The sequence below is a fragment of the Typopeltis vanoorti genome, chromosome 26 (genome assembly GCF_054136105.1).
Source record: "Typopeltis vanoorti isolate ZY-2024b chromosome 26, IOZ_Tvanoo_1.0, whole genome shotgun sequence".
NCBI classification, from domain to species: Eukaryota; Metazoa; Arthropoda; class Arachnida; order Uropygi; family Thelyphonidae; genus Typopeltis; species Typopeltis vanoorti.
The window spans coordinates 17,039,313-17,061,696 of NC_143574.1; the positions used below are offsets into that span (position 1 = coordinate 17,039,313).

Here is a 22,384-nt window from a genome sequence, read left to right on the forward strand (position 1 = left end):
CTTCAAGAAAGTGTAGGAGGTGGAAATTGATGATTTTTTCCATTACCTTTGACAGGACTGAGGTAAGCCAGATAGGGCGGTAATTGGATGGCAGTGACTTGTCACCCTTCTTGGGAATGGGCTGAATATAGGCCAATTTCCAGTTTGTGGGATAGATTCCAGTTGGAGTAGGAGAGTATATATAGGTGACATAGGATAGGGGTCAGTTCTGGACCACAATTTTTCAGAAGAATTGGGGGAATGCCATCGGGGATTTTCTGTGTCTAATTGGGACAGTATTTTTCTGATTTCATCCTGGCAAAAGGATATAGGAGACATTGTATGTTGGGTGTCTGGAATGGTTGGACATTTACCATCGTCAGTTATGCATGCATTTGAAGCAAAGTATGAGGCCAGAAGATTGGCTTTTTCTGTGGGTGATGAGGCAGTAGAGCCATTAGGGTGTGATAGGGGTGGGAATAGTGTTGGACAGAAGTTACGGCCAATTGCTTTAGCAAGAGACCAAAAGGCTCGGCTGCCGTTTGGACAGGCTGCTAGTTTCCTGCTTTTTGCTCTTTCAAACTCTGTTTTGGAAGCATTGATTGTTTTTTTGCATCTATTACGGGCTTCGGTGTAAGCTTTAAAGGAGGATGAGGTTCTTGATTTCAGCCAGTTGTGGTATGTCTGGTATTTCATCTCTACAGCCTTGGCACATCTTTTGGAGAACCAGAGTTTCATTAGGGAATGGCAGTTCAGAGCGATGTGTGGAATGTGGGTATTCATGCCGGTAAGGATTACTTTGGTAATAAGCTCGGTGCATATGTTTGGGTTGGAAGGCCGGAAGCAATAGTCCAACCATGGGAATGCGGCATAGAAGTTGCGGAGGCTGTGTAAACGTTGTTGCATGGGGGAGGAGATGAGCACTAGGTTGTGTTCAGAATTACCTAGCGGGCTCACTACTTTCACTGTGTATTTGGAGGGGTCATTGGTGAGGAAGAGATCTAGGGTGTTTGGGGAGTGGCTTGGGTTATCTGGTATACTGGTTGGCATCTGGACAAGTTGTGTAAGGTCATTGGTGATGGCAAATGTTTCTGCATCTCTACCTGCAAGATCTGTACAACTGGAGGAGGAAAGCCAGCTAGTGTTGTGGACGTTAAAATCTCCTAGAAGGATGATTTCGCTTTTGGGAAAGTGGGATTGGAGAAAGTCGACTTTTAGGGAGAGGAAATTAAAGAGCTCAGGGTGGTTAGTTGCGTTGGGGGAGCGATAGAGGCAGCAGATGAATTGAACTGCGTGCGGACGGGATGTTTTCAACCAAAGAAGGTCAAAGTTGGGTGATTCTAGGTTAGGTGCTCTCTGGCAAGGTATGTCTGAGCAGATGTATGCGCAGACACCACCCTTGGGGCGAAAGTTGTTGAAGAGTGAGTAGTTTGGGAGGTTGAGATAAGTGGTGCTGGGATGAGGTGAGATTTGGGTTTCTGCCAGGAAGAGTAGGGGGGGTTTGGTAGACTGCAGGTGGTAGTGGACACTATTCAGGTTGGAGTTTAGGTCACGGATGTTGGTGAAGTGGATGTGTAGGGTTTTGTGGGACATTTGTTGGGCCGCAGGGGTCTTACACATTTCCTATGCGGTGCCTGCCTGCTGGTCTCCATGGTGGCTGCCAGTGGCATCACTTGGTTTTTTCACCAGTTTATCTTGTCTGTAGTTGATGGTCCAGCTGCTGTCACCATTTTGACGTTTTTCTTTGAGTTGTCTTCGAAGCTGGCGTTTTCGTTCGCTTTGTGCAAATGATAAGTGTGGTGCACATATAGTACACCCAAGATAAAAAAAAAACTTTCTACATATATACTGTATATATATACAGTATATATATATATATACATTTCTACACACACACACACACACACACACACACACACACACACACACACACACACACACACACACATATATATATATATATATATATATATATATTTATTTATTTATTATATATATATATATATAATAAATGTAAAAAAAAACCATTTAAATAAATTATGACTTACTGCTAGTATGTGAATCTACATACCAGATTACAAAATTTAATAACTGAAAATAAATGAATTTACAATTACTTACATTTATCTATTTTAAAAAATCTTTAATTGTTGATTGTTTTTGCTTTTCGTTTTTTTTTTTTTTTTTTTTTTTGATATAGCGCCAGAATGCTTTGCATTGAGTTCAATGCTTGACCTGTTTTTTACTATCGTGTTCATAGTGGACACAGAGAGCCCAAGATCTTTTGCTAAATGCACACGTTTTCCGGCATGCCAATCCACACGTATATATAATTAATTTAAATATATATATATAATGAAAACTTTTTACCAACAAACTTGATATTAATATTGATATAAGCAAGTTTGAGCTCGGTTAGTATTTGGAAGGAGATGAATCGTCCGATGCTGTTGGCACACTCTCCCTCGATGAGTCTTTGGACTCCCTGGATGTGTCTAATAATAATAATAATAATAATAATAATAATAATAATAATAATATCGATTTAACATTACAATCATTATTATTAAATTATATGTTTTAAAATATCTTCATTAAATACAGAATATATACAAAATATTGATATGAAAAAATACAAATGACAAAATGCAAGAAAAAAAATTATAACAAAATTCAGTTAATGCCTTTTATTTCCGTATAGGGAGTAGGCGAGCTGCTTTAGCCCTATCTAATCTTTGGAGACTGAGTGGACAGTTCAATCTAAACTATCACTAATTTAATCAGCATTCAGTGAAGAGATGGCTAACAAGTGCCGCCATCTTGTGATCTGGTCCCTACACTCTAAAAAAATATTTTTAATGTCTGAAATGGAAAAGGTAAAACGAAAATGGAAACCACAAAATATAATACATATAGCAAACTGGAATGTAAAAGGAATAGCATGTGGGTTCTATTTTCTTGAGTTTTACATGAGTAAAAACCTGCTTGCCCATTCCAGAGATCGACTAACTTGGAACCAGTCGAAAAAAATTAATGTTTAGAAAACGTTCCTCTGGTTGGAGACTACATTGAATCCAATTCTTCCTTCATGTGGTCAAGCGTTATGGAGTGTAAACCACTTCCACTGGGCTACACAGACCCTTAAAGAAATTAGTATTGAAATATAAATGTAATAGAAAAAATTTTTTAAAATTATAAGTAAAAAAAAAAATCAGCTAAAGCCTTTTTATTCCCGTATAGGGAGTAGGCGAGGTTGATATAAAGTGATTTCATAACAATATTGTTAAAATGATAAAGATGATCGCTCTCAAAATATTAAATGAATCATTGTAAATATCCATGTAAAAATGTAAAATACACTATTATTGTTGTTATTATTAACGTTTAGTTCTACCCACGAAAGGCTGTCTGCTGCAAACAATTTCAACTTCATTCGCTGTGAACAATCAGTAAGCACTGGGTGATTGTTGTCAGAGAGCAGTTTTGTTGTGTTAATCTAATTCTAGGAACACAGCTAAATTATAAATTGTTTTTTCTCTACTATACTTTCATTTTTATTAATAAAACAATAAACTTTTTTTTTCTTGGTTCTGTATGCTCGGTCATTAGGAAAATGATTCTAATGCTAAAATTTAGAATAGTTTAATGTAATCATCGCTAAAAGAGTGCTCGATTCAAGACTGTTCAATGAAAGAAATTCTTTTTTTAATTTATTTATAATTATTTCATTTTAATGGGGAAAGAACAAAATGATAATAACACCGATTATTATCATTTGCCATTTTCCCTTACATGTTAGGCTTAATGACCTGTTACGCCATTTAACTTGGATTTCATTACTGATCGAGCAGTTATTCCAATGTACACAGTAAAAATATAATAATAATTCTTTCCTGATTTGATGAAATTTGGTCGACATAGATATGCCAAAAATTAAAAAGAAAATAAAGAAAATAGCTAATGTACTCTAGTATATAAAAGTTTAACAGGATATGAATCTTTCGCCTTTATTTCCTATCAACATGTCAGATTCAATGACTTATTATTATTATTACGTGACACCTCCAGGAAGTATAAAGACTCATCGAGGGAGAGTGTGCCAACAGCACTGAACGATTGACCCCCTTCCAACTACTAACCGCGCTCAAACTTGCCTAACTTTTTGCGAGCCATTAGTAGCAGAGGCTCTACCAATCGAGCAATCTTTGCCAGCAAAGGTTGGTCGATTGCTCAGACAGAACAATTATTAGTGTCCTGTCTGAATGGATACATCACAACCATGGCCCATACATATAAAAGGAAGCACATGGTCTTGGAATTCTCATAGACAAACATTAACAGTAAAATAGGCCATATACTGAACAGCTTAACAACTTTCGACATGGTACTGTCATAGGTTGCCTGCTTACAACAACTGTCCGAGAAATTTCTACCTTCCTGCAGCTGCCAGATCAACTGTAAGCAATGCTATTGTCAAGTGGAAACGTCTATAAGCAACAACAGCAGCATATTTGGCAGACCACACAAAATCACAGAACGGAACCACTGATTGCTGAAGCGAATGGCACGAAACAATCGCAGCGTCAGTCGAAACACTCTTTACTGAGTTCCTAAATGTCTCCGAAAGGAACGCAAGCACCATAATTCGTTGGGAGCTGAAGACTATGGATTTCCATGGCCGTGCGGCCACACACAAGCTAACATCCGAAAGGGCAACTCCAAGTGTAGGGTGAAGCGGTGAACTCGCCACCGCTGTTGGACTCTAGAGCAGCGGAAACGCATTCTATTGAGGGACCAGTAACGCTTCGTCATCGGGCAGTCCGATGGACGAGTCTGGATTTAGAGCAGCATATCAAAATCTGTGGAAAGCCTTTCCAGGAGATTGAATGCTGTTATGGCAACAAAGAGCGGACCATCTTCACCCTAATGCCTTTCATATTAGATTTCGAATTGGGATGAGCAGTCGTCTAGATATTTTTGATCAGATGACGCATGTCTGTCGGTTGTCAGTACAGTTGGATTTGTCTGTTTTGCATAAGAAAAACCTGATTTTTGCAGCATGAAAAAAGCCTTCCACTATTGCATAAAACAGGATAATAACTCACCTTCGATTTAAAAGACATTATAAGGATTCGTTGCATTCTTCTACAGGGTTTGAAACCTTTTTCAAACCAAAAATCATCGGCATTATTAACTGCATAGCGAAGATTGCTAAATCCTAATCTTTAAATTCTGCCCGACAAGCATTGAATTATTAATATTAGTTCGAATAATTTTTCTGTATTCTCCTAAGAAAAATGCACATATTGCATTCAAAATTCAATCCCAATGGACACCTATGTAGTTTTTTCCCCCTTTTTTATGTGATTTCCACCCATGAAAGACTGTAAACCTACAGTTCATTAGCCCATAGACGGCCTAAGATACGTATATATATATATATATATATATATATATATATATATATATATATATATATATATAAAACAACCACCATTCTTGTCCATGGGATTCGACCTCGTAGCCTGTTGGTTGGAGAAAAAGATATGCTAACCACTCTGTTATCAGACTAAGAAATCTACATCCCAAATTTTAATAAAATACATCCAGTCAAGAGGGAGTTAATATAATATATCCTTTTAACACATTTTGTCCCTTTGTACCTGACATGATGCGATTTGTGATGAGAATACAAATATTGGAATATCTCAGCAGTTCCACTCTTATATCAGGGCAAGAGGGTGTAGAGGACCTATCATATCACAAACACACAAAAAATTATCAAATAAGAGGTAAAAAATAAAATATTCAGATTCAGTTTTATAAAAAATGAATTTTATGTAATAAATATAATTTAGAATTTTAATAATAATTCTAAATTATAATTTTTAATAATAATTTAGAATTATTTATGCATTTTATTACTCATCCAAACATCACCGTCAGTCAACAGAACACCCAGACAGTGAGGCACCCAGTGGGGATGAAGGAGAAGGGACCCAACCCTCAAAGAAAAAGGAAAAAACACTAGCAAAATTTTCCAAAAATCTTTTCCTAATTAAAATTTATTTATTTATTTATGTTGTGTCGTGTCTTCTATTTCTATACTGCTTACGAATTAACGATCATTGCTGATGCTCAGTCATTGGTCGTATGCGATGCGTAGTGTGTATTCTCAAATCGTCTACTAAACTCCCCCCCCCCAAGATTAAATCTTGTGTGCGCTACTGCATCCGGACATACCCAATAATAAGTATTCAGTGATCTTTGATATTTTACTGATTTAAAGAATCCGTAATCAGCTAATGCCTTTTATTCCCGTATAGGGAGTAGGCAAACGCCATTTTAGCCTTTTCTAACTTTTGGAGGCAGTTCAATCTCCACCGGTAGCCAATCAGGGATAGCTGGCACAAGATTAATATGAATTATATATGGCACTCGGTGTAAAGAGGCGACTGACAAGTGCCGCCAGCTCGTGTCCCTAATCATAACACTGTTTGATATGTTCTACGGTCGATTTTCTTGAGTTTACAGAACAAAAAAAAAAAACGAGCGAAAAAACCTGCTTTCCCGTGTCAGAGCGCGACTAACTGGGGAACCGATCGAAAAAAGGCTTAGCAAAAGTTCCTCTAGTCGGCGACTAGAATTGATCTTATGACGCTGTCTTCGGGCGATCAAGCACCATGGAAGGCAGATGCTACTTCCACTGAGCTACACAACCATTCCATTATATATATTTTTCGATTTTTGTCGTTATGAAGTAAAGTGTAATTGTCGAGGTAGGAGAATAGAACTTATTTAGTTTAACTGTTAATTAGCTTGATTTATAACTTTATAATATGTAGACATATGGTATGTGGGCATCCATTCGTACTCTTGTGCAGGTCCTGCAAATGTTAGGGATGGACTGTATCTTAATATATTTTTGCGAGAATACCTAATCTGAATAAAATGAGTTCATCGAGATTCCCTGGAATAATTTGCAGAAGAACGAAACGACATTTACAGGTGCTTACAGACCTATTCAATGTCTATTGAAAATCTTACCTAAAATGGTCCTCTGCTTTATGCAAATTGTAAACTTCGTTTATGTATATAGTTGTGTAATTAATTTTGAAGCATATAAATTTTCTATCTCTTGGTCATCTATTTTCATGTTCTTTTCTTACCTAAACTAACAACTTAGAGTTGGGATACTCATGGTAAAAGTTTAATGGAGTCACAAAACCCTAGGAAACGATTAAAAGTAGCATTTCATGCTTCCAATATTTCGCTCAATTACAGACACATCGTCAGGGAGCACAAAATGAGACTTGTAACACACACACACACACACACACACACACACACACACACGCAAATATTTGACTGCTTTCGGCTCCGCCAGCGCCAAAATTTCCCATATCCGCGAATTTTGCTACTAAATCTTTTTTTCGCGTAATTCATCTCCCCATGCCTTCGAAAGTCTCAATATAAAATGTGGTCTCATTCTTTGTATTAGTTTTATCTACAGATGCCTCCAAAGAGGGAAAGTTAATTTATGGCCCACCAACGCAGGTAAAAAGCATTATGCAAATTAGGATATTCTTATTATCATTGTAACGCGCCACATATCCAGCTGGAATGAGTGACGGGCTGTAACTTACACCGTCGAAATGTTATTATTCATTTTACCTGTCTTTAATGTAATTATCCGCTTGTTTTCGGCTCTGCCAGCGCCAAACTTTCCCCTATCGGCGAATTTGGTATCTTTTTTTTACGGAAATCATCTCCCCGTGCCTTGAAAAGTCTCAAAATAAAATTTGGTCTCATTCCGTTTATTGGTTTTAGCTACAGATGCCACCAAAGAGGGAAAGTTCTTTTATGACCACCCTGTATATATATATATATATATATACCAACCGTCTAAGTTGGTACATCTGTCAATAGTATTCATGTGAAATTGCAAGTCATTCTATCAAGTAGTGTGTATTATATAGCTGTCTGAAACAAAAGTGTAGACTGTATATCTTGTGGTTATAAAATTCTTTCTAAAAGAAGGTTTAACGCCAAAAGAAATTCATTCGAAGTTCATAAAAGTTTATGGACACTCTACTCCTACTCTACTCCTTCCTTTTTTTTTTTTTTTTTTTTTTTAGTAAATTAAGAAATGGACTGCCGAGTTTAAACGTCGCCATATCAGCCTTGAAGATGATCAACATGAAGGACGTCCAAAAAGTGTAACAACACCAGAAATCATTGATCAAGTGCATGATATGGTATTGGATGATAGCGAGTCATCCAATACCATATTATGTGCGTGAAATTGCGTCAAGTGCGTGAAATTACTTAGACTATAGGCATTTCAAAAGAACGTGTAGGATATATTTTGCATGAAGAATTGCAAATGAAAAAACTTTGCACAAGATGGTTGCTGCACTTGCTCACAGCAGATCAAAAACGCACTCGCATGAAAATCTCTGAAAAGTGCTTGGAGCGATTTATTACTATGGATGACACTTGGATTCACCATTACACACCAGAAGCCAAACAGCAATTAAAGATTCGTCTTCCTCTGACTTCTATTGCTTCCCAGAACTAAAACGCTTCCTCTCTGGTGAGCGTTTTTCTTCGAATCAAGAGGTGATTGCAGCTTTAGAGGGGTATTTTGCAGATCTTACTGTATAACACTACAGCAACGGGATAATGGCGCTGGTGCATCGCCTAAATAAATATATTAATCTTAAGGGAGATTATGTTGAAAAATTAAAATAATTTGAAATTATAAATTTGTTTTTTCACTGTTAGATCGAGAACTTTTCAGACCACCCTCGTATAACATTAAAAATATCTGAAAATAATTTTTAATATTATATATTAAATTTAATATTAATAAAATTGTTAATAATATTTTTGCCCGCAAGCATGCAATTTATATGTGGCGATACTGCTCGTTGAGCAGTGTCGGATTCACTTTTTACGTGCAGTGATAAGTGCAAACGAATATCGGTCAGTTTGGCCGCATTAGATCGCAGCATTTGTTTCGTGTAATGATAATTGAGAAAATATAATTCTTTTCATATACTCAGTGACAGTCGTCATTATTCGACTTGAATCTATAATAAATAAATAATTATATGTTATTTTTACAGAATAGAATAAGATTTACCAAAAATATTTTATCCTTACCACGAACATACACCAATAATAAAAGTTTCTTATGTCAGAAATTGCGCGCGCAATCATACAACTTATCTGTAGCGACACTGTTTAACGAGCAGTGTCGGTTTCACTTGTTACGTGTATGACAAGTGCAAACGAATACCGCCGAGTCTAGCTGCAACTGATCGAACGTTATAATTCCGACACTGCGTTAAATCGCAGTGCATTTGTTTCGTAATCTAAAGCGTTAATCGAACAATTCCAATTATTAACTATTCGATCAATCTCGAAACATAAGCTGAAATCTTTAACATGTTGTATTGCATTTATATAATATTGTAAGCATTGTTATTATTTATAAACACAAACAAATTTTAGTTTTTTCGTTTTTTCCTTGGGGGCGCTGCAGTGGCGCAGTGCTTATGTACAAGCTGCCACTGTATTCAACTATACCTTTATGTTTTTCTATAATGACTGTCTACTTAGATGCCAAACATCAAGTTCGATTTGTAGTAAAACTAATTTCTTTCAGCTGAAAAAAAAAAAGCATCTGAGACATGATATAGGATTTTTTTTTATTTCTGAAATAAATAAATCCTCTAATTTATTCAGGTGGAATTCTTTTAGCCATTGCCCTTATAAATCGATAGACAGACCAGTTTCAATTGTTAGTTGTTACCGGTAGATCAATTAATAACGGCCGATAACTTGTGATCTTTACTAATCACTAGAGGGCAGCACACGGCTATCTCAATTTCGTATTGCTAACACTTATTCGTATTTTTTTAATGGTGTGATTTCTACGGTCGTTTTTCTGAGATTCGGGTTAAAACTCCATTACAATCCCGAATAGCGGGAGAGTGAGACTTATCCTTCCCCCCATATATATAATTTTTTTTTAAAGTACTTATGTAGTCCTGTGAAAATGGAGCTTGCTTCTATAGTGCTGCACTGCAAGAAGATGACCATTTTAAGTTCAATGCCAGGGGATTGTTCTCATGGACATCGCTAGGTCTACCATCCTCTGTTTAACACAACTTGACCGCTAATTCTCACCTCGAAATTATTCCAGACGAGGTATTTCCCCGCATTGTGAGAATGTGGCCTGATAGATCTGATCTCCTTCAGCAAAACAATGCTCCATGTCACATGATTCGCATTGTGCATGCATGGTTTGAAGAGAATATCTCCAAGCATCCTGTGTGCTCCCCTGTCCCCCATAATTCTCTTGATTTGAATCCCAACGAATATTTGTGGGATCATGTGGAATGCACATCCACTAGTCGAAGCCAGTGCCTCGCTCGATCGTTGGCCTCCAGGATATTTATTGTATAGTTGGTTCAGAATACCTCACAACACTTTCCGATCCAGTAGAGTTAATGCATATAAGGGTATCTCGAACAAAAGGGGGCCCACCACAATACTAGATGGGTAGGAGGTCATATCATATTTTGGCTGATGTGTGTGTAGTGTCAGGGCCAGCTGAGTGAAGGCTATGGGTAGAGAATGGCTGTCAGTCTGTCTTCAAAAAATTTCCTTAGCAGCTAAGCGTACCCTCTTGAAGAATGAAAGGTATTAGTGATTTTTTTTATTTCTTAAAATAAATTTGTAATACCTTTTATTCTCCAGAGAGAGAGAGAGAGAGAGAGAGAGAGAGAGAGATGAGGTTAAAAGCAGACCTGAAGGCGCGGAAAATCTATTTGCTCACGACAAAAAATTGAATAACATGCGAACTAGCCAAAAGAAGCCAAGGAAAATTTCTTCTAATTGAAGACTACTTTCCAGCCAATAACCTATATAAATCGAGATAACTGGACCCCCACTAAAGGAAGCAAAGTATTCGCTTCTCGTGTGGCTGTCAAATTGATTTTGAGACAGACTTTGGACAACTGAAATCTTAGAATCAATTTTACAGCCTTATCAGTGAGAAATCAATTATTTTAATTCCTTTTATGGAGGTTCGGTTATGTCGGTCTGTATTCATGTAAAAATTACAATATGCATGATAAGCAACCCACACAAACAGATATTTATGAACTTATTTCCATTATCCCCAAAAGTTACGAATTATATCTTCATTAGATTCACACCTGTTGTTATATCAATGACCAAGAACTAATCAAAGTATTCCAGTAGCCAAAGTTTTTAATTAGCTGTGATCAATTATTAACAAAATTGAGTTTATTCATGACTATAGCTTAACAGCTCCACCTACGAGTAAATTTTTGACAAACAGAAGTGTGGAGCAGCCAATTCATAATTCAGTTGTGAATTGGCTGCTCCACATTGTGATCTTCAAAATTGCATCACGCTAGGTACTTTGCAGGTATTGAAGAGTGAAATCGGCACAGGCGTGCTTTTGCAAACTTCCATTGTTACTACACTGAATAGAATACATTCCTACAATGTGAATAAACCTGAGTATATGTTTTTAATATCCCTAATTGAAATGGCAACAGAAATAATGTTACCATCCTCAATTCGGGATATTGAGGAAACTCGTCCAGAATCTAGTGGCATCGAAGTGATTTGTGGTTTAAGGCAGACAGTGTTGTGTTCCACCGTGTCCTAGATGAACTGTCAGGACAGGGCGCTGCTGAACATTGATGGAGCATGATCTGTAACCAGTGCAGTTACCATGACCAGTAATGGTAAAAAAACAAGGTCGCTTTTCAGTACTGGCTTCATCATTTTTGCTGCTATGCTACAAGACGGGTTAAATACTTTTTGGCACAATGACAGTCAAGATGTAGAATATCCTCCATATTCAATGGATACGAGTCCAAATGACTTGGGTCTGCTCCTGAATGCATACGTATCTGCGATATAGTCTGAAAATTTACTCTAAAAGGTTCCAGAAACATTTTGAAAATAACCATTCCTAGCAGATTATGATGAATTTCTCCTGATTTTCATCACATTCTCTGGAATTCGGTTTCTCTTTAAATATCCCTGTCACATCCCCAAAATACCAATGGGATTGAGATCCAGTGACTGAAGGAATCGATTCGTTAAGTTAAACTCACTATCATATAAGCATTTCTGAATGATACATGCATTATGATATGGTACATGGTCCTATTAGCGATATCAATCAAATACAGTAAACAAAAAATGTGGAAGTTGGTGCTAATATTAAGTGGCCTAAAGAGGTCTAGGTAAACATGCCCGAAACTATCGCTTTGTTGCGACAAACATGACGACCACACCTTGTCCTTACACTGCATGAAATAAGAGGAATCAAAATTTATTCCACGTGATCTTTCTGGCAACTCTGTTGTTCACCGCTAATATTTTATTATCCCCTTTAATGGCAGTTATTTCTTACTAGATGAATCCTTAACACTTGCAGTTATACAGAATACGAATGCAATACTTTTAACCAGGTGTCAGCCATAGTCATTAGGCCAGTTAAATTTTTGTAATTGTTATTACAAAAATATTTTGTAATTGATTATTACTGTATCACTATGTACAGATCTCTTCTAGTTATCCAGCTTTCATCCTTATGTGACCCTAGATTTTTTATATGTTAATAATGGCAAATAAAACTCACAAATCTATTACGCACATATATATATATATAGCTGCTTAAAAGTGTTATTAAAAATATCACTTTTTTGTTTTTAATGTTCCCTCGGAAGGATATTTTCCTGAATATTTTATAGCTAATTTCAAAACCTCAGCAGAGAGGGTGAGGAAGTGTTTATTTACGCCTTAATCTCAAGTATTTAGTTAGATACAGCAGGGGCGGCTCGTGCACAGGCACTACAGCACCCCCAATTTTTCTCGATATATAAATATATTTATTAATATTTGCTTGTAATATTTAATTTTATCATCAATAATCCTATACAATTCTCTTATTTTGTATAAAAAAATAACAAAAATCTGTCTTGTAATACTTAGGAGGGCTAAGGACGCTAGCAGCACTGTGTTTACCATAGTGTTATATTGCTATGAGCGCAAGCATATGCACGTCATAGTGAGAAGCGAGCTATTAGCGTAATGCGGCACTATCCGTCGCGAAGTTCCACTGTTGTTTTATTCAGTTTGCGCCAATAGTAGTGTTCGTAGTGCTTATCGTGTTCACTCGTCTCTTTAAATATTTGGACATTACAATTAAGGATTTAATTGTAATGTCCAAAATTGTAATTGTAAATCCATTCATTTAATTACAATTAAAGGAATGGATTTTATTTTTAAGTAATTTTGAATTATACTAAACTGTATAATTTTATCGATAATAAACAATATTTTTTCATGAAACAAAACAAGAAGAATATATTTTATTTTTAAGTAATTTTGAATTATACTAAACTATAATTTTATCGATAATAAACAATATTGTTTCATGTTTAATTTTTTTTAATTTTTACCATAATTTTGATATTTTGATATCCAAACACGTATACACTGTACTTTCAGTGTGTAAGTACAGTGTATACTGTACTTAAAATAATAAAATAATAAAATTATTTTAAGAAAATAATTAAAAAAAAAAAAAATAAGGCCCATTTGGAATGCTTGTGAAAACAATTTCTGTAAAACTTATGGAATAAGTTTTGAAACTTATATATATATATATATATATATATAAGTTTTGAAACATATATATGTATAAGTTTCAAAACCTTAGTTTTCTTTTGTATTGTAAAAAAAATGCAATAATTAATGTACCTCCATGAAAACAAACAGAAAGAAAGCTTCCCTTTTGTCAAATAGGTATAATTTTTGTACCTAGCTGAGACCGTACTCATCATAGTTAATATAATGTAGAAAAAAATTAACGAAAAAATTTCCTTTTTTTAAAAAAGAAAGTGCGTGCTTATTATCCTTTTTTAAAATTTTTTGTTATTCAATTCTTGTTATATTGTGGATGTGTGTAATCAGAGGCTGATCTGCAGGAAGGGAACGAAACAAACCCTACTACGATTCCTTATGAGACTAGGATATGTGTGTGTGTGTATAAACATTATACATACAAATAAAATATGCAATTGTTATGCATCACGAAAGATAACTAAAATCAATTGTTTAATTTATGTTTATGTTAATAAACATTACTTTTTAATGTCCGAATGTTTCATTCCATTCTAATATTTTTATTCATAACTTTGTCATAATGGTATTTCTTAATAAGCGCACGAAACAACGACATCACATGACATACATAGATTTAATTTTTTTTTTTTTAAACTTCATTTCGGATATACGTAATAAAGTTATTTTAAAATTTGTTCTTGCCATTTGAAAGTGAAACTAAAAGAACAAAAGCAAAATCATAAAATACATAAGCTTTGCTCAGGATCCTGCTAATACAGTACTCTATCTGCTCGTGAGTTTTGTTTACAAAACACACACACACGACAAATTCAATCAGCCTGTTTTCTAAACGATTACATTAATAGTATTCAGCAAAAGTTGTTTTAATGCAGATACTAATAAAATATTCAAACTTTTTTTTTGTTGTTGGAAGGAATGATGTCTCCAATATTACAATCGTATTTACAAACACCTATTCCCTTCTTAGTTGGTACTGTAACATAAAATCAAAGTTTCAATGGGTGTGACAAGGATGTTTAATGTACATTTAAAAAAATGTTCAGAATAACATATGAAAATATATGTCCTTATATAAGAAAGAAAGAACATGTATTTATGGTTTTATTGATAAAATGCACATATGAACCGTCCAGGACAAGTTTTCATATCTAGTCCGCATTTGCAAAAAACTATAGTTAAAAAAAACAAACTTGTTACTTGATTTTAACCTTATATTTCATCTGCACCTTCCTTAATCTTCTCTCATGTAAGTTTAGGGACAGCTTGGTGAACGCAGTTCCACATTTGTAACATTCCGAACTTCTTTCATTTGGTTAAACAACACGTTTCAGTTTGTTTATGCTTACTTCAAAACAAGTGATTAAAATTTGGGCATTCTTGATACGTCACTACTTTCTGCATGTTATGACGTCTAATCGCAGAGGTTCTTCCGGTTCCATGTGACGTCAGGGGCTAGGGTGAAGACGAAAAATGGCGGAGTGCTCCATCGCCCGCTGTTCCCAAGAGCGACGTTTCTTTCGAAAGGAATTACAAAGATGGAGCAAAGATATATTATTTCTTGTGGGTAAGTACAACAACAAGTTTAAGGCCAGGTGATTGTTATCCGTACGGTTATATATCACAGGGAATACGAATTTATTTCCATTATAGGTAGTTTAAAACAGCAAGTGGTTCCCAAAATTTTGACTGTCGTACGCGGTCTCGTTCGTGGCCAGTACGGTGGTCATCGTCACCTCCGAATTTCGTTCACCGGTAACCATATTGCACCGTAAAATTAATAAACAGCGAAGCTGTGGTAACCCGTGAGCAGCCCGAGAAAAATTTTGAACGAACGGATATCTGAATTCAGTGTGTTCTTACGTTTGTAGCATTTGGTCAGAAACAAGTGACATTTGCCGAAAATTGTCCTTGGGCAGATCAAAGAACGAACGCCATTATGAATTTATGGCAACATTTTAATTACTGAACTGTTTGTGTAAGAAAATGAAAATGAGAGGTACTCCTTGAATCGTTGTTACTTATGATTGGTGAACGCACGTGAGGATTAAAAGGCTTAACATCTACCTGACTTCCGTGTTTGTTGATGTGTCGAAGAAATGAAACACTGTAACGGACTTACTCAGACGGTTTGTTTTCACCCTCAGCTCAACCTGCTGTCGTCTCAAGATGGCCGCCAATGACCTAATAACAGTTTATGTTACATATTCAATGTGATATCTGATATAATTGTGGACATGAAATACAATTATCAAGAATTTGCTGATATATTTGGCAGATGAATGTTTTGGTATTTTGGTGTCTCCCAGTGCAATAAGGAAGGTCATTAGTGGTTCCAAATCTTTTTATTGCAGGTAATGGTAGTTGTGGTATGTTCTTACCTCAAGGCCACAAAAACAGCGTTGCCTTCTCCAAGGTCATCACTTTGGACACGTGATTTCAAAATCAGATTATTAAACATAGACTGTGTGGTGCTCTCTAAGGTCATTGCATGAAAAATGTGAAGCATTGTAAGAAGGAATTATTATAAGAATCTCACATGACTTAAGTGGTATTTTAAGTAGTTTTGTAAATTGCAGTATTTTAACTGCCTTTTATAAAATTTTTTTTCTGCTGATGACAATTTTATATATCATCAGAACACTGTCACACTTTGTGAAAGAACAACTTGACTTTACAGCAACGTAGTTAATGTGTGAATTTTTGCTATTGTTATATGACTCTAGCCAAAGTTTCCTATTGTTTATTTTGAAATAAAATATTTTGTGTCGAAAGCAGATGAGCTCATATTTTCATCTTTAATTTATGAATTTCCCACAGTATTCTCACATTCCTTATATAGCAGTTTACTTAAGAGAAGAATGGAATGTAGATATCGTCTTTTAAGGTATTTCATATTTTTTGGAATTGCATAGGATCCATATCATGAAATTCTGAGGTAGATGGCTCTTGGAATAGTATTTATTTATTTTTTTTTAAATAATGCTTCAAGATAGAACGTTTTTATTATGAGAAATGCTGTTATCAAAAGGAAGCAAACTGGGTTAGTTTAAAGAAAGCTGTTCCCAAATTTTTCATCTTAAAGGGTGTGCTGTCCACTATATATTTTAATTGCTCAAGTTTCCTAGTGGTAATGTCTAACAAACTGAAATGGATTTTTAGTGATAATTAGTTTAATGATTTGATGATGCATACAAATCACATGCACAGTGAATTATAACAATCACTCACTGTGTTATAATTCAATAAACCTATTCAATAAACTGTCATCCTGTTGTCTGCTTTCCACCTGTTGCAATTGGTAGCCAGTTTCCACTTTAACTGTTTACAATATTTTATGGTGAATGACTTTCTGTATTCAGATTTATACCAGTGTAGGAGTACTCAGTGCACTACTCTTTCAGACATTTCCTCTTAACATAACATACATAATCCAGTTCAAACATCCTCTTACTCATTTGACAGTCCCTACCTAAAACACTGATTTCCCTGTCATTCTTCTGTTTCTCCTAGCAGTTCTGAGTATAAGACATTTGCCCTTGAGTACTTAAAATATATGTTTGACAACCATCTTTTTTTTTTTTTTTTTTTTTTTTTTTTTTTTTTTTTTTTTAGGAACAGTTTTGGTTAATTTTTTTATATGAAACTTTCTGACTCTTCATCACTTTTCAAGTGAAGGTGAAGTGTCTATTTTCATACAGAGGTAGCAAGGTTTTTGCCATGCAGAATGGCTGTTTTCCATACTGCAAACTGGGCTAGAGAACTCTTGCAATTAATCAGTCTGATATATTGCTGTCGCAGCCATAGTTGCTTCACCTGGTATTCCAACCTACACCATTTTTCAATAGCAAAAAGAACAGTTTGATTACTTTCATTGCTAACATAATGTAGTTCAACATATTCTTCCAGGTCTTGTCGGAGGGAGAGAGTAGTGGTATGCAGGAAGCACTGTTGAAGCCACAATATTAATTGGAGACTAGTGTTGTTCTCTATATGAGTGTCATGTTCAAGAATTGATCTTCTCTCTCTGCATGTCCCTGCTCTATCCTTTCATTAAATTCATAATCAATGGTGTAAAACAGGACTGCTCAAAGCACTGCCTGCGGGCCACATGTGGCCCGCGGTGTGATTTTGTGCAGCCTGCCTGTGGGTTTTGAATTTCATGAACGAAAAAATAAAATGACAATTTGAATCCAATGCGTATTAGATATTTTAATTCTATCACTAATCGATAATCAATGTTGGTAATTTTATTTGGTGCTTTTACATCACTATATACCCATGTGTTTTTCAAATATTAGATGTGTCAAAGAAGCGTTCTTACACTGTTTTGTTCAAACGCGCATGCTCTGGGTGCTCACAGGGAACGTGAGCTTGCGATTAGTGTGCAATTAGTGTTGTTCTTTTGCTCAGCTTTCGAGGTTGTGTCACTGCTGCTCACCAAATTACTAGATATGCATTGTGGTGTGGCCTTCTGATAATTTTTTTTTATGCAGCTCTCGAATTACCTAAGATTGGACAGCCCTGGTGTAAAACATGCAACTAACAGTGATAGTGTTATTGTGATTGAAATCACTTTCACATCCACTTCACCAACATCTGTAGCATAAATGACATACAGACATCTAGATCAGACAATCTCTTGACAAATCCGAATTGCAGATTATATCAACCACAGTCCACTTACTTTCATTGCTAACATAATGTAGTTCAACATATTCTTCCAGGTCTTGTCTGGAGGGAGAGAGTAGTGGTATGCAGGAAGCACTGTTGAAGCCACAATATTAATTGGAGACTAGTGTTGTTCTCTATATGAGTGTCATGTTCAAGAATTGATCTTCTCTCTCTGCATGTCCTTGCTCTATCCTTTCATTAAATTCATAATCTATGGTGTAAAACAGGACTGCTCAAAGCACTGCCTGCGGGCCACATGTGGCCCACGGTGTGATTTTGTGCAGCCTGCCTGTGGGTTCTGAATTTCACGAACGAAAAAATAAAATGACAATTTGAATCAAATGCGTATTAGATATTTTAATTCTATCACTAATCGATAATCAATGTTGGTAATTTTATTTGGTGCTTTTACATCACTATATACCCATGTGTTTTTCAAATATTAGATGTGTCAAAGAAGCGTTCTTACACCTTCAATCTCCAAATGGCTCCTGTTCTTTGTGAGAACCAACATTGCTTATTAGAGAGTGTCAAATTTAGACTTCCACTATTGACTTCCTCTGTCTTAAGATTTTCTTGCCTCATTTAGTAACATCTGTCTCTTCTCCAGATTCTGAAAACCATTCTGAATTTCTTCACCCCTTCCTATCCCAGAAGTTTGACTTTCTTTTATTCAGCTATGTCATCTTCCTAGTTAACCTAAATGTCCATAACTAGCTGATTTGATTTCCCTTTTCTAACACCACCACCAACTAAGCTGGATGAGATGCAGAAGTATTTCTTATAAGCAGTGACCGAATCCAAGTCATACTGTCTACCAACCAAAATTCTTTTTTTTTTTTTAAATCAGTTCTTTGTTTGTATATACTTTGAGATCACCTCTTTTGTCAGTAACTCAGATCACAATCTTGTACAAGTCTCTTTCCCTCTCACAGAATGCCTTCTATTGAGGCACTCTCGACCTCATGTCCTTTGGCACTACAAAGGAGCCAAGTGGGATGACCTCTAGAACTTACTCTTCCTTATCCTGTAATGATTGAAACACCTGCTCTGAGCAAGTCACAAAAATCATTCTCCATTATGAAATCCTTCATTCCTCCTCCACCAAAAATTAATGTCCACTTTTCAAGCTGTGCTTCATTGAAATACGCACTAAAAAAAAAAAGGATGCACTTGGTGACTTGCATCAAGAACACCAGCTGTATATGTTCAGCCAGTGCTGAGGCATGCAGTAAATGCAATACAGCCATCAGCAAATATCACCACTCAGTCAGGCAATACAAACTAATCTTTAGTTTATCCCCCCCCCCCCCATTCTACCTTGCCCTTATGCAACAGCATTAAGTTCGCCCACCGATTAGAGATCCTTCGACACTTCTGCGCATCTCAGAAAAAGGAGAACCCATTCCGATAATAGGGTAATCAGTCCGTATTGTGGGATGAGTTGTTTATTATTACCGGTCGGAAAATTAACTTCTCTTTTATGATTATTGTAGTTAACTATGTTGCTTGTATAACAGTTGGAAAATTTTACCTATAAAGCACGTAATTTCGCATATTGGCGACCAATTCGGACGTCCTTCATTTCTTTCTCCCCTTCAGCATGAATCGACTATTCTTGGAAAGACGCGAAGCAGGGACCTAAAAACGGTGGGCGAACTATATCTTGCCCTTCTTCTGCTCCTTGGGTATCTTTCGTGTAGCCAGACTTTTATTGAAAAGCCAGGCAGAGCTGCCAGTTCTTTAGAATGTTCTCTTACAATGTAGCTAAATTCCAGTCTCATTCACTGACATCTGGTATACATATTCTTCTCATGCACTTCTAAGCCTTGAATCCTATTTGTCTCTAGTAATAAAAAATACTTTTCAGGGTTTTTAATGATCACTTCAATAATGTGATCATTAAACAATTCTGCTCTGTCAGCTGCATTGGTCATTAGACCTCCATTTAGGTAGCAGGGTTTTTCTCCCGGAAACTCGGATTTTTCATCCCGCATACAGACAAATCGGCCCTTCAGAACACACGCAATTTACAGACAAAAAAATACTAGTTGTGGTGGTGGGCGGTAGATGGCGTTGATGGAGATGATTGGTAGTAGAGGTTCGGTGTAGTGGTGGAGACAGTTGTATAGTAGGTGTCCTCCCGCAATGAGTCTTCAGACTCCTTGGAGGTGTCACGAATAACAATAATAATAATTTCCATCTAACAATGCCAGTCTTCTGCACTCATTTCTCCTACTGACTACATAATGAAAGAATTCCTTAGGATTTTTCTTGGCTTTCAGGGCTAATATCTTGTATATCAGTTTTTTTCTTCCTTACAATGCTAGTCACTTTCCTGACCTGTCTTCCTCATGCAATGGTCCTCCACCCCCACTCCCTTTATACTTTTCCATAACCTTTTTTTCCTGTTTGATTTCATTAATCATCCACTTTAAACCAAAACATTTTATTTTTTCACTTGAGATATACAACTTGTCATTGAAGCTAGTTCTTCACTAGTTCCACTGGTGATATCTCTCCCTTCCAATTCTTTCATCCATGGAACTGCTCCAAGCTGATATCTAAGACTGTTATAATCACTTGCCTTATAATTCCACATAAATGCCTTTCTCCTTAATACTCCTACATGAATATTCATCCTCCAGTCAGGACTGCATAATAACTCTCCAACAGGGGAGAAAAATGACATCTCAGTTATGATGCTAGGAACAAATCCAAAACTCTTGAACCTGTTTCTCCTATTACATGTTGCCTAAAACCTTTGTCCCTCAAGCATTTCAGAAATTCTGTGTCCTTACTATTACATGCTGTTTCTTCTTCCCAATTTATGCCACTGTAGTTAGCATTTCCCATAATGATAATTTGTTTTGTGCTTGCTTAACTTAACTGCATAAACATTTCCTGCTCTTCTCCCTCTGCATTCCTGGCTTATAGCAATATCCTACTAAATACCTTACCTTGCCTACCTCCACCTTGCATCATATGCTCGCATAACCATTAGCACAATTTCCTGGTACTAATGGTTATAAATGCTCCACTCTGAGAAGACACAACTCATCACTTATAAGTAATACTCCACCATCCCAATTTATTCTTCCTTTTCTGTCAACCACATTTCAGTGATCCCAACAATCTTTGGACAGGCTGAGGCTATTAATGCCACTAATTCATTCTCTTTATTCCTGATACTCTTAGCATTTGTAAACAGAAGCATCAGTACATTATCATTATTCTTATACATGCTGTTATTCCCTCCAGACTCCATTTGACTACTAGCCTATCTCCGAAGTGGCTATCTCTACATGAGGCTATCTCCACCTGCCATCACCATCCTCCCTGGTGACTGTAGTTCTCTGCCCCATTATTCTCACTTGCCCAGAAAACAATTTCTTCAGATGTGTTCTTCCTTCCATGTTCAGATGCAGCCCGTCTCTCACATGTAGTTCTCTTCTATCATCAAGTGTACTCCAGACATCCAACTTACATAATCCAACATTATGCTGCATCCTTTTTAATGGGATTGGAAAAGCATGAGTGCATCATCCTACTCATTATGTTTTGTAACAAAAGTGTATGCAATGCTTCCTACTTAGCATTTTTACAGAAAAGACTCATGTTTGTTGGGGCACCAATGTCATGTTATGCTGTGTTTATGGTTTAAGGACAATGATGGAAAACTTAACTAACACGTATAGTGCCGATTTCAGCCCAGTAGATGCAAGCTAGACCAGCACATCCTGCAAACTATACATGGCCTGATCATTATGTTGAAGCAATACGAGGTGTGACAATGTAATTCCTGGAACAGATGCGTAGTGCTTCGGTTGGAGTCATGTGAGTAATTGTCTTTGTACATGCATGCGTTAATCTCAAGCCGATAAAGCCATTTGTTAGTTGGCTATTGCAAAAACAATAGAGATCTGTGTGTAAACTTTGGCGTGAAAATGTGCAATCGAAATTTGGAGCAGCGTGTTAACATCAAGTTTTGTGTGAAAATTGGCAAAACTGCTACTGAAACGTTGGA

General features: G+C 36.2%; 1 protein-coding gene across 1 annotated transcript in view; it reads left to right on the forward strand.

Annotated features, from left to right (window-relative positions):
* Positions 1–15,130: 15,130 nt before the first annotated feature.
* The window catches only part of LOC150092366 (mushroom body large-type Kenyon cell-specific protein 1-like), a 152,537-nt gene continuing 145,283 nt past the window's right edge, over positions 15,131–22,384 (forward strand). The window contains exon 1 of the mRNA XM_090414925.1: positions 15,131–15,250. Coding sequence (XP_090271051.1) covers positions 15,157–15,250 — 94 coding nt within the window. The 5' untranslated portion in view covers positions 15,131–15,156. The remainder of the gene's footprint in view (positions 15,251–22,384) is intronic.